Source organism: Rattus rattus, chromosome 9, assembly GCF_011064425.1.
Source record: "Rattus rattus isolate New Zealand chromosome 9, Rrattus_CSIRO_v1, whole genome shotgun sequence".
In the NCBI taxonomy this organism is placed as follows: Eukaryota; Metazoa; Chordata; class Mammalia; order Rodentia; family Muridae; genus Rattus; species Rattus rattus.
Genome location: NC_046162.1, coordinates 37,522,979 through 37,537,765, shown reverse-complemented (window position 1 = coordinate 37,537,765; position 14,787 = coordinate 37,522,979). Strand labels below are relative to the sequence as shown.

Sequence of the window (14,787 nt, the reverse complement as noted above, 5' to 3'; positions counted from 1 at the left end):
GCAGGTACCGGTGTTTAGAGATGCCCGGACTCCCCTGTACCACCCACCGAGCACTTCCTCAGCAACGAAGGCCGTCTCAAGCGTCCACACAAACATCACAAGCTTCAGGGGAGCACACGACCAAGAAAACGAGCCCCCACAGCAAGTTAAGAAGATTTATTGACAGACTAGTCTTCCAGTCCAGAACCGGGCTGACGGAGGCTCAGGAAGTTGTCATGGTACAACCCGGTGTGGGATCCACTCTCTGCATGGGACCCCTGTTCCACACGGTGGCTGCTGGGGGGTGGGGGCGGGGAGATCCACTCCAGTGTGAACCCCTATACCCTGATGGTGATGGGGCTCTGAGGCTGGCCCAGGGCCCAGCTCTCAGAGGCCATGCAGACTGCCCCAGTGCAGGCTGAGCCCTCTCTCAGGTCAGGCACCAAGGACTTGACCTTGAGGTGGAGAGAGATGAAGCCAGATAACTTGAGACTGAGAAGACGAACAGGTGTGAGAAAAGAAGCAGCCACCTGTGAGCCAGCTATGTCCCCCAGACAAGTCCACGTGGCCCCTTTGGCCTGGACAGTATATAAAAAACAATTTGTTTCTAATAGTTAAAAAATCTAAGACTTCATAGAAAAGTCTGGGTTTGGGGCCTAAGGAAGAAAACTGTTGCAAATATCCGGTAACATTCCTTACATGGCACTTACAGGTCACTGGACTGTACCTCCGGGACTAGACATGCCATTCCAGACCCTGGCCTCCTGGCACTGGAGCACATGTGCTGTTGGGGTTTCAGTTTTGTTTCTTGTCAGGTATAAGGAATATCATCCCATTCTGTATGTGTCATACCAAAGGAAAAAAAGTGGGCCTCGCTCCTGGGAGTGACTGCTTTGGCTCCCTAGGTCCGCTTGGCCCTGGGCACCTGTGCTTTACTGAGGTTAATGGGGCATGCCCAACAATAACTCTCCCAGGGTTTCTGTCACACGCCATCCTGCCCTTTCAGGATCTGTCAGCCCCAGTGTTGGCTAGGCAAGTTGCCAAGGGAATGTAGTTAATCATGGAAGTTAATAGGGGGGCAGACCTAAGACTGGCTACCTAGACCTCTTTGCTGGAGGAGAGGTTTAGGGTGGAATGAGAGATTAATACTGTCATCTTGGTTTTAAGTTGGTGACTAAAACGAAGAGGTGGGGTGAGCATAGCTTCAGGAGGCCCATGTTGGGCCAGCTTGAACTTAAGATTCCATAACATGTTGGTTCCCATTCCTTGACTGTTTGGGACATGAGAGAAACTCTTAGAAAGTTGGTAGGGGTGCGAAGGAGCATGGCGTACAGCCCAACAGATGTCGAGACCCGCCTGGTCCATCCTCCCTCAGGTCAGGTTGTCGTGATTTGCAGAAAGGGTAGAGAACCATAGAACGGAGTTAGAGGCAGGCAGGTCTGGGCCCCGGAACACAGAAGAAGAGGCATGCCTTCCTGGTGCCCTTTCATTCTATGGTGGCTGCTGCCTGGTTATTTGCCCTTGAGAGAGGCGGCAATCTTGATGCAGGCCAGGCGCTTTCCACCACTGCTCAAGATGCTCTGGATGCGGTAGTTGCCCGTGCTCAGCCAGCTCGGAAGCTCCAGATCAGGCACTGTGAAGTTGCTCGAAGGCAGTGAGTAGGTGCCCTGAGGGGAAGAAGTGAAGCCAGGTCAGGGTGGCCTATGGCTGACAGTCTACAGCTGCGATCTGCCCTACTCCCGTTTCACACATGGATAAACCAAGGCTCCTAGCTCCCAAGATAGAGGTTCTTGCATACCCAAGGAAGCAATATGCAGAACGAAACAGCCACACCCACTTCCCCCTATCACAGAGGAGTAACACAAGTGCCTCAACAGCCCAAGTACTCACTTCCTTGAAGGGACAATGGCAGGGCAGCCCGTAGGTGTGCAGCGGCTCTGGGCAGGTCTCTCCAGGGGGGATGTATTGGTCTATCAGGTCACAGACGTTCTCGTAGGTACAGCTTCCTAGCTGTTCTACGCAAGGGATCTTGACCCAGAAGCCAGCCACTTCCTTCTCCACGGTGAGCTCCACCTGTCACAGGATTAATCAAGGTGACAGTGTGAACTCCAGGGCACACAGTCCTGCTCCTGCCTCTTGAAGTTTCATCTCATAACCAGCTGCAATAAGGCTTGTAGATGATCTCAAAGTAATCCCCCCATACATTTCCACTGGTTTGATTCTACATACGTAGACCAGGCTGGCATTGAACACAGCGATCCCCTCTGTCTCTTGCTCTAGGGTACTATGAGGAGAACAGAAGGTTTAGCTGTGGGGATGTTCTGGCTGAATCTCACTATTCAACCTTTCCTGAGCATGTGGTGGGTACCAATTATCAAATGTAATGTCCCTTCTCTCTGATCTACATACCATCTTCCAGCTGTCACTGTCGAAAGATAGGAACCAACACCTTGAGATCACACTAGCTGGATGGCTGTGGTACATGTCCTAGGCGGGCTTCTAAGCCCAGTCTTAGCTATAGAGCCTTTCTGCTGGTTGTTCCTGACGTGTATTTTCTGTTGTACCGCCGATGATAAAGTTATAAATGGAAATGTAGCTAGGTCCAGCGATGAACATCTGAAATCATGGTAGCCTGGAGGAAAAGGCAGGGAACTGCAGGTTCAAGGTCAGCCTGGTCTACATAGCTAGACTCTGCAACAACAAACCAATGGAAATGGATGGGGAGATTCCTGAGACTTATTGCAGTTGGTTACAAAAAGGAATGGCCTCTCCAGACCCAGCTGGATGAGAACTCAAGAGTGTGCTTCCCACTGCCCCACTCCTGTTCTAATGACTGCCTCCCTGACTGAGGAGAAGCAGCCAAGACTCCCAAGCAAGAAGCATGATTGCACGTGGCACGTGCAGAAGACTATACCAGTTACCATGCATGCCAGCTGTCCCTCAGAGCCATGTCTGTGTCCACCAGAACCAGGAAGGGAAAAACAGTGGTCAGTGTGAAGTCAGCACTCCATAGTGATTCCTGTGGCTGTTACAGGAGTGTGTGCATGTGCATGCATGCGTGTGTCCATCATCCACTTGGTTTTTTGGAGTAGGGTCTCCCGCTGACTCAGCAGGCTGGTTTGCTAGGGATCCCATCTCTACTTGCTCAGGCCTAGGGTTACAAGTATGCATGATGCCTGGCTTTCTACAGAGGCTCTGGGGTTGACTATAGGTCTGCATGGTTGCACAGGAAGCACATTATCGACTGTGCCATCTCCCCGGCCTGGAAGCCACAGTTCTCAGATCCCGTTTTGCTCAGACATCCCAGCAACCTCTGCGTCTTAGCCTTATTCAATCTGGGGTTTCACCTTTGTGTTGTTTGGATCTTGGTGTGTCTGAGACAGGTTTTTATGTGGCCCAGGCTGGTCTTAAACTCGCCGTGCAGCAGAGAGTGGCCATGACCTGCCTCTACTTCCCAGATGCTGAGATTAATTACAGATGTGGGCCATCAGCCTGGCTGGTGTTCTGCGTCTGAGAGAGAAATCTAGGGATGGTTGCTTATTCCTTCAGACTCCGCTAGACCCAGACTGCTGCCTGAACCTTCAAATGTCCTAGTACAAAAGTACGGGCTGTCTTCTTCGAGGCCGAGAAATGGTGCCGGGAACAGCCTGAACCCTGTGTGGAGTTGGAGCCGCTAGCCTCGGTGGCCTGCTCTGCTAACATGAATCCATCCTGATTGCACCATGACCTTCCCTCCTGCCAGCCTCCTCTGCTGGAAGTCTTTTCCTCCTCAGACCAGGAACAGTCAGAGGGTCTGACCTGGAGGGTTAGTTCTGCCCCTAAGGGAGTCAACTGCCTTCAGCCTCTGCTTCCTCAGCCAAGAGTGTGGTTTACACAGTACTTCCGCCTTAAAGTCCCACTGAGGAAGATAACATCTGGTCAGCACTTGAGAGCCTCAGGATACAAAACCTACTAGCTGCTTTACGTCCCTCTTCCTCTCACTTAGCCCAGGCCCCCAAGAGGAACTCTGAACCAATCACCATCTAAACAGCAGGAACCGACTGGCAGTACGAATGTCTATGGAGCTTCCCCCATGACTGCCCCTCCCCAGCTCAGGACCAGCAGAGCATTGGAAGCTCAGGGCAAAAGTCACTGGCTAGTCCCTAGGCGGCAGCTACAAACTGCCATTAGGGGATTACAGACAATGTCTCCTGTCCATCCCAAACCCTACCAGGAGGCTCAGAAAACATGACATCGTGTATCCTCAGCAACTGCGTTTGTACACCCAACACAACTAGACCAACTCTTAAAGCACACAGACATGCACTGTAATACTTTATCTAGGCCTGCACTTTGTTTTCTGACACCAAGCAGCTATAGACCTGTTCTACAGGCCCCCTTCATAGAGTGTATCCTGCACAGATGTCCCCGCCCTCCTTTTTTGCTTCTGTTTGTTTGTTGGTTGGTTTGTTTGTGACATGGTCTTATTTTGTAGCTCTGGCTGTCTTGGAACTCACTCTATAGACCAGGTCATCCTCAAACTCACAGCGACTCACTTGCCTGCCTCCCTAGGGCTGGGATTAAAAGCCTGCCCCCATCACTCCCAGCTCTAAATCAGAGAAACAGAGGCACTTGCTAAAGCCCTAGGCAACCCCTTTCTAACAGGGGCCGCTGCTCTTCCACATGGCCAGAGCTGTGTCTACATCTCACAGAGATAGCCACTAGGGTCTAACACCTAAAAATCAGCGAGTCAGTGGCACACACCTTTAAACACAGCACTCAGAAGGCAGAGGCAGGCGCTCTGAGTTTGAAGCCAACCTGGTCTATAGAGGACAGCCCAGGCTACACAGAGAAATCCTGTCTCAAACTAACAAAACAAAACAAAAAAAGCAGGGTTAAAAATCAATCAGGGCTGCGGAGATGGCTCAGTTGGTAAAGGGTCTGTCAGGCAAACAGGAGGACCTAAGTTAGATGCCAGGATCCCAGAAATCTAGGTGCAGCGGTGCAGGCTCAGCACTGGAGAGGCCGAGTCGGGCAGACCCTAGAGTTCACTGGCCAGATATCTAGCCAAATAGATGAGCTCCAGGCACAGTGAGACCCTATCTAAGGTGGAGAGATTTAGGGGTACACCTAACATTGACATCTGTCCGCCACATATATATGCACATACACATGCTCAGGCATATATACATACACATATGTGCACACACCCATACACTCCAGATTCAACAATGAGAGCAGAGAATGGCATTCATGCAACATTGGCAGACTCAGTTCAGTAGCCAGTCTCCCTTTCCAATCTGGACAAACTCTGCCCTTGTATCCATGGGGCTTGGCCTCCTCCTACTGGGTAATAACTGAAGAAAATGTAGTAGCCCAGCAAGCAGAAGCCATGGCAGAGGTGGAGAGGCACTCAGATCTCTCTAGGTCTTCTAGCTCAATCACTGACAGTGATTGACAAGTCAACAAATCCCAGCATACACTGAGCACATACTGAGTGCTAGGCACTCAGCAAAGCACTATCCAAATTACTGACTAACTCAGTACTTGCTCAAGAGATGGCCTAAGAGCAGGAACTGTGATTGAGCCCAACAGTACAGGGTGGTCTCCAACTGCCTGTGAGACCGAGCAGCCCTTGGACTCCTGGATTTCCTGTACTTCCTCCCAAGTGCTATAGTTTACAAGCATGCACCAACCAGGCTTGGCTCCCAAAAACCTTCTAAATGATCACAGTTTGTTCCAGAATAGATCTGGAGCAGAAAGAGACGGTAGGGAGTATAAGAATATCTTTAAAAGGTGGTTGACTCTAATTAGACAGTAAAGAACTATAATAAACAGTGCCATAAGAAGCCTTTACAATAAAATATGAAACCATATAGAAATGCATGCAAACCTGGGCGATGGGTGGGAATAAGCTAGCATTCCCAAATAGATACAAAAAGCCAGTGCACTGTGAAAGGATCACTCCCATTCATGAGGGATGATATTAAAGACTGGCCAAGACTCAGACTCTTAGTGTCAAAAAACAAAAAAAGTATGGGAAAGAAAACAGCAGCTGTCAGGTTAGGTGCAAACCTGCCTGTTTGGAGACATTTGGGCAATGACTTAAAAGAGCTTTTAAGGCATGCATCTGAGCCAGCAGGCTGCCTCAGCAGGCCAAGGTGCTTGCCACATAAGCCTGGCAACCTGAGTTCCTGCCCCAGAACCCAACAAAAAGGTGGAAGGAGAGAACCAACCTGTGCGTGTTTCCCGTGTCGTGTGGGCCTCGCCCCACGTATCATATGCAGGCACAAGAGTAATAAATAAAAACATTTAATGTGAAGGTACATAATCAGGAGAGTATGAGTAGATCATTACTATAAGGACAAATTCTAGCCACTGTGGTGTCTCCCAAGCCGATCACGTAGTCTCATTAGAACAATGAGTGAAGATTCTGGGAGGTATCTGTAACAGCCAACAACAACTAGCTCTTGAGGACTTAGACTAGGAGAAGACATCTCATAGAAGCAAGGTCTGGTGGCACATGCCTGTAATCCCAGTCCTCAGGAGGTGATGGCAGAAGGATCAGAAGTTCAAGGTTATCCTTAGGTACTTATATTAAAGTGGTGGGGCAGACTGAACTACATAAGGCCTTGGCTCAAAAGAACGGAAACAAGGTTGGGGATATGGCTTTGGCAGAGTGCTCACCTAATACGCATGAGAAGCCCTGGGGTCCATTCCAGATGTGTAGTATACCTGTGATCTGCGCACTCCAGAGGTGGAGGCAAGAGAGCTACGAGCTCACAGCAAGTTCAAGGCCAGCTAAGGCTATATAAAGCCCTCCCTCCAAACACACACACGAAGCACTCCTTGTTTTCATATGTATTTTTAAAAAACAAATACATGCAGTATGGATAAAGGAAATAGCATTCGTTATTCGGCTGTGAGAAAGTCCATGTTGTGGTGGCTCATGCCCACAATCAAACCGAGACAGGCAGGCCTCCCAAGAGTTCAAGGCCAGCCTGGGCTACAGAGTGAGACCTTGTCTCAAAATAAAATAGCCTTGTGTCCCTGGCTACTGGCTGTGCAACAAAATAACACAGAGAAGTCCACTGTAAACAGTGGGCCACTGTATCCAAGTGCAAGTATGGATGAATCCCAGCTGACACCTGGGTTTCCCTTCCATGCCCTTACCCTGGGACTCTATGAACCTGGGTAAGTCTGTGAAGTCCGACATCCTTCATGACCTGTGAGCATGCACTTCTCACAGTGCTTGATGGCTGCCCATTCCCACTCCCTCTCCCATCTAGCCTGGGGCTCACCTTCTGAGGAGAAGTGAGGGGAATGCTGGTCTTGCCCTCAGCACTGACGATCACATCTCCAGGAACGACAATGGGGTCAGGTTGGAGCGTGAGGCTTTTGATCACTGCAGGGTCCTTTCCTTCATCACAGTTATCCCAGGAGAAGCCACCAAGTTGGGAAGGCTAGGGACAACCAGACAACAAGGAGAGAAGTGGAGGAAAAGAAATGTTTCAGCATTCAAGAGTTGGAGGCCCACTCATTCCTCTGAGCACCATGGTAACAGTTACATTTGTCTGACCCATTCTTCAGGCAGGTAGCCAAAGTGTGAGTGAGGCCAAGGCCTGTTATATCAGCTCTTGAACTTCAAATAAGGGGGTTGGGATATAGCTCAGTTGGTAGAATGTCTACCTGGCATATTGGAAATCTTAAGCTCTATCTTCAACATGACACAAACCCAGTGTGGTGGCAAGGGTAACACTTGGGAGGTGGAGGCAGGAATGGTCATCTTTAATGACATAGCCCATGTCAGGCCAGTCTGGATACACAAGACCCTGTTCTGGGGCAGGGGAGGAGAGACATATGTAACTGGCTGTGGGGATACAAGCCCAACATGTAAACACTCAGGGTAAGGCAAGATGTGGTCATTCTAGATCGGCCTAGGCTACAAGGAAAGGGAGGAAAGAAGGAAGGAAGGAAAGAATGAAAAGGGAGGGAAGAAAAGATGGAGGAAGGGAGAGAGGGAGGGAAAGAGGACTCACCCCTAGCTAAGGAAGTATTGGCAGTTGGTGGCTACAGAGAAGAGGAGTCATTATTCCTTGGTGAGGGGGAGGGGGGTGATACTCATAGCCATACACATATAAGCAGCACTAATTGGACAGTGGATTATTAAAAAAGAAGATAAAAATGGTGATGGACTGAAAAGGAATGTAGGACTGGATACAATATAGATACATTGTATACAAGTCAATGAATAAAGAAAATACTCTTTTTAATAACGGTATTAATTTCATTTAGCTTTGAGGGTACCTTCTCTGAACTCTGGCCCTGCCACCCATTTCTCTCCAGCTAGCTTTGGGAGCCCAGCACAGGACAAGCCCCTGAAAGAGTCACCCTTGTATTCCACGCACAAGCTTGATCATGCCCCACCCCATGTCCAATCCGAGGTCAGCAACAATGGGCAATGAGGAGAAAGAATGCAAGGAGAAACAACAGTAAGCCAAACCTCACCATCCAGGGAACAGGACCCACAGGACAAGGTCTACAGGAGGTCCCTAAGTGATGAGCAATCCCCATGAATGACTTTCTCACCTTACAAGCACATTCTTACTCCCTTGTCGTGAACCACACCATATCCACAATCTGAGTCACCCACCACTCCTCTGCAGAGGAACTTCTCAAATCTTCCTCCACGTGACCTAGGTTCAACTCATGTGATCACCAGCCCCCAGGACCTTAGGATCTGGAATTCATTCTACACCTGTCTGTCTGTCTGTCTCTTCTCTCTCTCTCTCTCATAACATACTCACATGCACCAAAGACCCCCCTATAAGGACCATTATCCACACACAGCCTTAGAAAATCTGCTAACCCTGTACCTCCAGCCTGGCCTCCATCTTAACCCATTCATAGCCACCTGGACCCAGAGAAAACACCTGATCCATGCTCAACCACAGCTTCTCTCTGCCAAGCTTTGGAATTATGACACAAGGAGTTGTGTGACCCTATGACCAGAGGTGTTGTGTGTGACTCTTATGACACAAGGCTTGGCACTGTCTTGGGCCAAAAGTTTTAAGGTGAGTTCTAAGCATGTACACTTGTGACTCAGCTCCAAGTTCAAATTGAAGGGACAAAACTAAGTTCTTCTGTCCTATGGAGAAGGGACACAGAGTCAGTCACCCGCATGATCACTAGAGGAGCCAGGTGGGCATGGTGACATACACCAACAATCCCAGCACTAGGGAGGCTGAGGCAGGAGGACCAAGCTTGAAGCCAGTCTGGGCTACATAGTGAGACCCTGTCTTCAAAAAAGAACAAAAAACAATGTAAGACCAGCACTGACCAACGCGAGGCACATGTCTGTAATCCCAGCACTTGAGAGGCAGAGACAAAAGGTGGCTTCGAAGGTCATAAAGTCATCCTCAAACACACGAGTTCACAACCAGCCTGTGATGGGGGGGAAAAAGCATCACAGGGGCCTGGGACAGGTATGGCTTTGGAGTGCCAGTCAGGAAATCTAGGTTCCAGTCCAACAGACCTGGGTTGAATCACAGCCTGGCATGCCTATGGCATTGGAGTCCTGATTTCTGATTTCCACATCTTTTAAACAGAGTCATTTTTTTCTCTTCCTCCCAGAACTGTTGCAAGCTGAGAACACATTCGTAACAGCTCATGACACTGTGTTAGACACCAAGCGTGAGCTGGCTCACTAAAAGACAGCCATGTGCCTCCTTAGCCTCTGCTTCCTGCCACCAACTCCGTGATCTCCGTGAGATCGCTGTAAGCCTGTTAAACAGCCATCTTCAAGCTTCTTGGCATGGGCTTCTGATCCCAGGAATGAAAGGCCACACCGTGACTAAGAAAGGCAGGGTCAGGGTAGGTACCAGCAGGCATTTTGCTCAAACTTCATTCCACAAGTATTTGTGGAGCAACAATTTCAGGCCCTGGACTGAGGGCTATGTAAACAATAGGAAGCAGTCCTGCTCGGCCTTGTGGATCTTTATAGTCTGATGTAAATAACCCAGGCTGGCAGTGTAACTCAGTGGCAGGGAGCTCTCTTAATATGCCTAAGGCCATAGATTCGAACCCAAGTACCAGGAGGTAGAAAAATAGAAACAAAGGAAGGGAGGAAGAGAGGGAAGGCAGGAAGGAAGGAGGACGTACCAACCACTGTAATTTGAGTGCCAGAAGGTGATGTGGAGAGTAACTCAGGTCTTACTTAGGGTGGTTAAAAGGTGACACTTAAAACATTCTTTCAGGATGAGAAGTCAGTCAATATACACAGGGCACAAGCAAAAGCCCCGAGGTAGAAGCTCAGCTGGTTCCAGCAGTACAGAAAGGCCAACAGGCTAGACTGAGTGAGGGGCCTTGCTGAGGCTGGAAGGATAGGAGTCTCATTTATCATAAGCCCTCATAGGTCAAAGAAAGCAAAGTGGCCGTGGTGCAATAGAACACCTTCGAAAGAAAATACCGAGCTTGGAGAAGGATGGCCTGGGGGAGGAGAGGCTGGTCATAAGCTAAGTGAAGGAATGGCTTTCTATGCAGTAACCTGGGCTGACAGGGTAGAAGGCTGCTTTTCCCAACTCAGCAGCCTGATTCACACTGAGGACTACTTTGGGCTTAGGGGAAGATTCTAGGGTGTCCTTTTTTAGAATCTCCCACCCTCTCCGATCACCTCTTCCCCCAACCCTAGAAGACTTCTCACAAGGGGGTCCCCCCACTAAGCAGGGCCTAGGCAGCTTCGCCTGTGCGGCATCCCAGCAGCTGAGTCCAGGCTCATGGGGAAAGGGAGGACAGAGATCAGCAGTGTGTACCTGGAACCTGGTAGATGCTATCCCCAGCCTAGAAGTGGTTACACGGATAGAAGACAGGGACAGGTCAGAGGCTGTCCCTCTATCACATACCAACCACTACTACTCTCGCTAACAGATGCTAGTTAACCGCTGGTCTCTGGCATGTTAACCCCTGGAGGCTCAACTTCCTCATTTATTAAATGGGCAATGGCAGGGGTAAGAAGTCTGTACTCAGAAAGCGACAGGACTCAGCCCCTGAAGGCAGCCAAGCTCATTTAAATTTTCTGCCCCAGGCCTCAGTAGAGTGAGAAGATGTGACACGGATGACAATATGGAATCCCAGAGCAGGAGCTGGAACAGAGAGGGGGCATTCATGGGAAATCATGAGACCCAAATAAAGCCTAATTTAGTTCACAGTAACCGACCTACACTGGCTTCTTGGTTTTAACAAGTACACGGATAAAATGGGATGCTAACAAAAGCACTTAGGTAAATACACAGAACTCTATACTATCCACATAAATTATTCCAAAATTGGGGGACAGAGGCAGGAAGCTCAGTAGTTCAAAATCATCATTAACTACTTTATTTTGTTTTGTTTTTTTTTCCGGAGCTGGGGACCGAACCCAGGGCCTTGCGCTTCCTAGGCAAGCGCTCTACCACTGAGCTAAATCCCCAACCCCCCATTAACTACTTTAAAGAGGAAAAGTACAAAGCTCGACCTACAGCACACAGTAGGTAGATGATAAATGACACCCACTATGCAACATAGAGTCTAGTAAGTGGCCAGCACAAAACCAGCCATATCTGAGTCGCTACAGCACAGGGTCATAGGACCAGACAATGATAAAAGAAGACCCCAGGGTTCCGAAGGCTCGGTCAATCACTGGTCACTGCAGACTCAAGTTCTGTACCCATAAGCCTCTAGAGAACATGGTGATGACAGTCAGCGGGGTTCAAAAGTATGGCTGAGTGATCTTGAGTAAAGTCCCTCATGAGCAAAGGAGGTTGGTGCCTGCAATGCCCGAGTCCCTCCAAATTGCCTAACTGAGCACCGAAAGTTGGAATGGAACCCACAAGCAAAGCATATATGAGAAACGGGGATATCTGCAAGGCCTACTGCCTCTAACAGGGCTCCACCTCACAAGGCGAGCTGCGGAGCCAAGACTATCAGTCCCACACTAGGAGACATCAAGAGACAAGTTGACTAGTCTCTGGGACAGTGAGGTCAAAAGTTCCTTCCTCCCACAAGTAACATCACCCTGCATCTGACCGAACAAGGCCAAGGCCATACTGGCCCTAACTGCACTATTCTTTTGGCATTCTGCAAACACCGGGTTCGTGAAAGCCCTCACCCTATGCTGACATCACACATTTTATACACCAAGGCTAAGATCGTCCATAACACCTTCCCCCTTTATCCAGCCGGCTGGCAGGAGGGATCTGGAGGACCTGCACTTTGGGCCACCACAAAAAGCAATGGAACTGGGCTTTTCCCTCAGAATGACCGAACTTCCCTTTCCCGGGGGTCTGTAGCGCGGAAAATGAGAGACAGGGAAGTGAAAGACTGGCAGGAGATGGAGGGTCTCAAAGGCTCACAACTAGGTGCAGTGGGATCACACGGCTGGCCCTCTGTCACCTGGTAGCCAAGTTTGAACCCCCTGGCCTGATTCAACCCTCTCACAGCAGAAAGAGCTCAGAGCTAAGCAGAAAACAGTGAAAGAGGAGGGCGGGGAGTGCAACGAGTTACACGCTGAGATCCTGGGTCTGGGGCAGGAGCGTTCGCATCGCTGCCCTGCACCGGGAAAGGATGGGACAGGACACTTCGGAGGACAGGAGCCCCTCTAGGACAATCTGGACCCATCAGCCGCTGAAGGCCTGCTCCAGGATCAGGGGCACTCACGCGCTTCGAGATGAGGCGCGAAGGGGCGACAGGGCCTGCGAACAGCGAGCCCAGCACGAGCAGCAAGCCCAGCAGGAGCAGCAGCGGTACACGACGCATGGCGACGGTCCTCGAGGTCGGTCTAGGCACGGCGACTCTCCAGTGCCTTTAAAGCCAGCAGGTCCCTATTGCAATGCCAGGCTGCGCTCAGCGCTCCGCCCCGCGGGGCAGAGATTGCAGGCCCTAGGCGGGATTTCTCCGGTCACGCCCCAAGTACCGCCCACTTCGGCCCCACCCTCAACGGCCTACTGCGGGGGCAGAGCCAGGGGAGGAAGGGGCGGAGCTAAGTGCTGAGAAAAAAGGCTCTGCGAAAGAGGCGGAGCCGATTGAGGGCCGAGCGAAGGGGCGAGTCTAAGGGGGCGGGAAGGGCTGAGCGCGAGGGGCGGGGCTACGTGAGGGGTGGGACTAAAGGTGGGAGGGGCAGGGCGGAGTGCCAGGGCGGAGGAGAATGCAGACGCAGGGCTCAGCGCGCGCCTGGGCGAGGGGGCTGTTGGGGGAGAGGGGGGAAGATAGGCAGAACTTGCTGGGCGTGGAGGGGCGAGGCGGAGCGAAGCTCTGGGGTGTGTCTAGGGAGGTTCAGTTGTTTTCCCTTTTAGGTTCTTCACTATACAGTCAAAGCTCCCTGCCAGTTTCCTGCTTCTGTCCTCTCACATTGTAACTTCTGGCGTCTGGTTGTTGGCATTTAACAGTATCTAAAACGCTGCCAGGCCCCCTGAGGCTTTTAGTCCTAAGGAAGCACCTGCGCCTGAGGATGATGGAGGTGGTGGCGCTTATCGCCAGCCGCAGTCTTTCTGTTTAGACACCAAAGTTCACTTTCCAAGGTACAAACAAAATACCAGGAATGTCGACAGAAAGAGCATATACACTATCAGCGTGGCAGCCCGAGGAGTTCGAGACCTCCACTCAGGCCAAACTGGGCTTCGTCGCTGAAAAAGAATTTTAGGACGTATGGAGAAGCATAGTTGGTGATTTTAAAACACACTGGAAAGTAGATTTGTGGCCTTCTCAAAGACTCAATTTCTCTAGTTCTCATTCTGTCTACAAGATTTTGGAAGCCCATTGCTTCACGGGTTTCTGAGAACCCCATCTCTGTTTCTTTATTCGATCACTAAAGTTATGGATTGGCTCCAAAGGTGCTTTGGACAGTGTTTCAAGCTGGTTAGCTAAAACTAGAAACCACTGAACTTAGACAGGAGCCTGAGTGCATGTGCTTCTTGGTAAATGGAATTTCTAGTAAGAGTGCTAGAAAACTATAAACTGGGAATGTAGGAAGCCTTAAGTAATATTTAATTGTGCTGGGATTCTTTTTTTTTTTTTTTTTTTTTTTTTTTTTTGGTTTTTTTTTCGAGCTGGGGACCGAACCCAGGGCCTTGCACTTCCTAGGCAAGCGGCTCTACCACTGAGCTAAATCCCCAACCCCTGTTCTGGGATTCTTGCTTTTCTGCTCCAACTAGATTCCAGCTGAAGGGGCTCCTTTTTCTTTATCTCCCTTGAATTTTTCATCTTCCTTCTGTAAGAAATAAATGTGGGGCTAGAGAGATGGCTCAGCAGATAGGAGCATTGATTGCTCTTCCAGAGGTCCTGAGTTCAAGTCCCAGCAACCACATAGTGGCTTCACAAGCATCTGTAATGAGTCTGATGTTCTCTTCTGGTGTGTCTGAAGACAGCTACAGTGTACTCACATACATAAAATAAATTTTAAAATCTTTTTTTAAAAAAAAGAAAAGAAAAAATAAATAAATCACTATGGTGTGTCTTGAGTCAGGGCTACACTTAGAACCTGTCAGAGTTACAGATTAGGCAGGAGGTTCAAGGAACCTCTCTCCCCTTTGCAAGTGGCTGTCACCTGTTGAAAACTGTAACCATTGGAGGGTTGTAGGCAGTCCTCTGAGCTACATGGAGCAGTCTCAAGCCCCAAGATGGTCCTTAGATAAAGCTGTGTCCTAAACCAATAGGATAAACAATGGGGAGGTGTTGTGCTAAAAGAACAAATTATGAGGGAGAAAGGGAAGGAACTTCTCAGCATCAGGACTTTAAAACCACTGTCTTAACCAGTTCAACAACCCAGCTATTTTTGCTTTTTCTCTATGTCCCTTT

The 14,787-nt window shown here is 49.7% G+C and overlaps 1 protein-coding gene across 1 annotated transcript; it reads right to left on the bottom strand.

Moving 5' to 3' along the window:
• Positions 1 to 141: 141 nt before the first annotated feature.
• Positions 142 to 12,910, bottom strand: Gm2a (GM2 ganglioside activator). The gene is made up of 4 exons (XM_032913157.1): positions 12,652 to 12,910; positions 7,260 to 7,421; positions 1,870 to 2,052; positions 142 to 1,646 (listed from the first exon to the last, which is right to left on the bottom strand). Exons 1-4 carry the CDS (start codon positions 12,748 to 12,750, stop codon positions 1,491 to 1,493), a joined length of 600 nt encoding a protein of 199 aa, XP_032769048.1. The 5' UTR covers positions 12,751 to 12,910; the 3' UTR covers positions 142 to 1,490.
• Between the last annotated feature and the right edge of the window lie 1,877 nt (positions 12,911 to 14,787).

Coding starts and splice junctions, on each gene's coding strand:
- Gm2a (XM_032913157.1), bottom strand. CDS start 12,750: ATGCGTCGTGTACCGCTGCTGCTCCTGCTGGGCTTGCTGCTCGTGCTG. Junction 7,422..12,651: donor CGCGCCTCATCTCGAAGCGC/GTGAGTGCCCCT, acceptor GGTTGTCCCTAG/CCTTCCCAACTTGGTGGCTT. Junction 1,647..1,869: donor GCCATTGTCCCTTCAAGGAA/GTGAGTACTTGG, acceptor TCTTCCCCTCAG/GGCACCTACTCACTGCCTTC.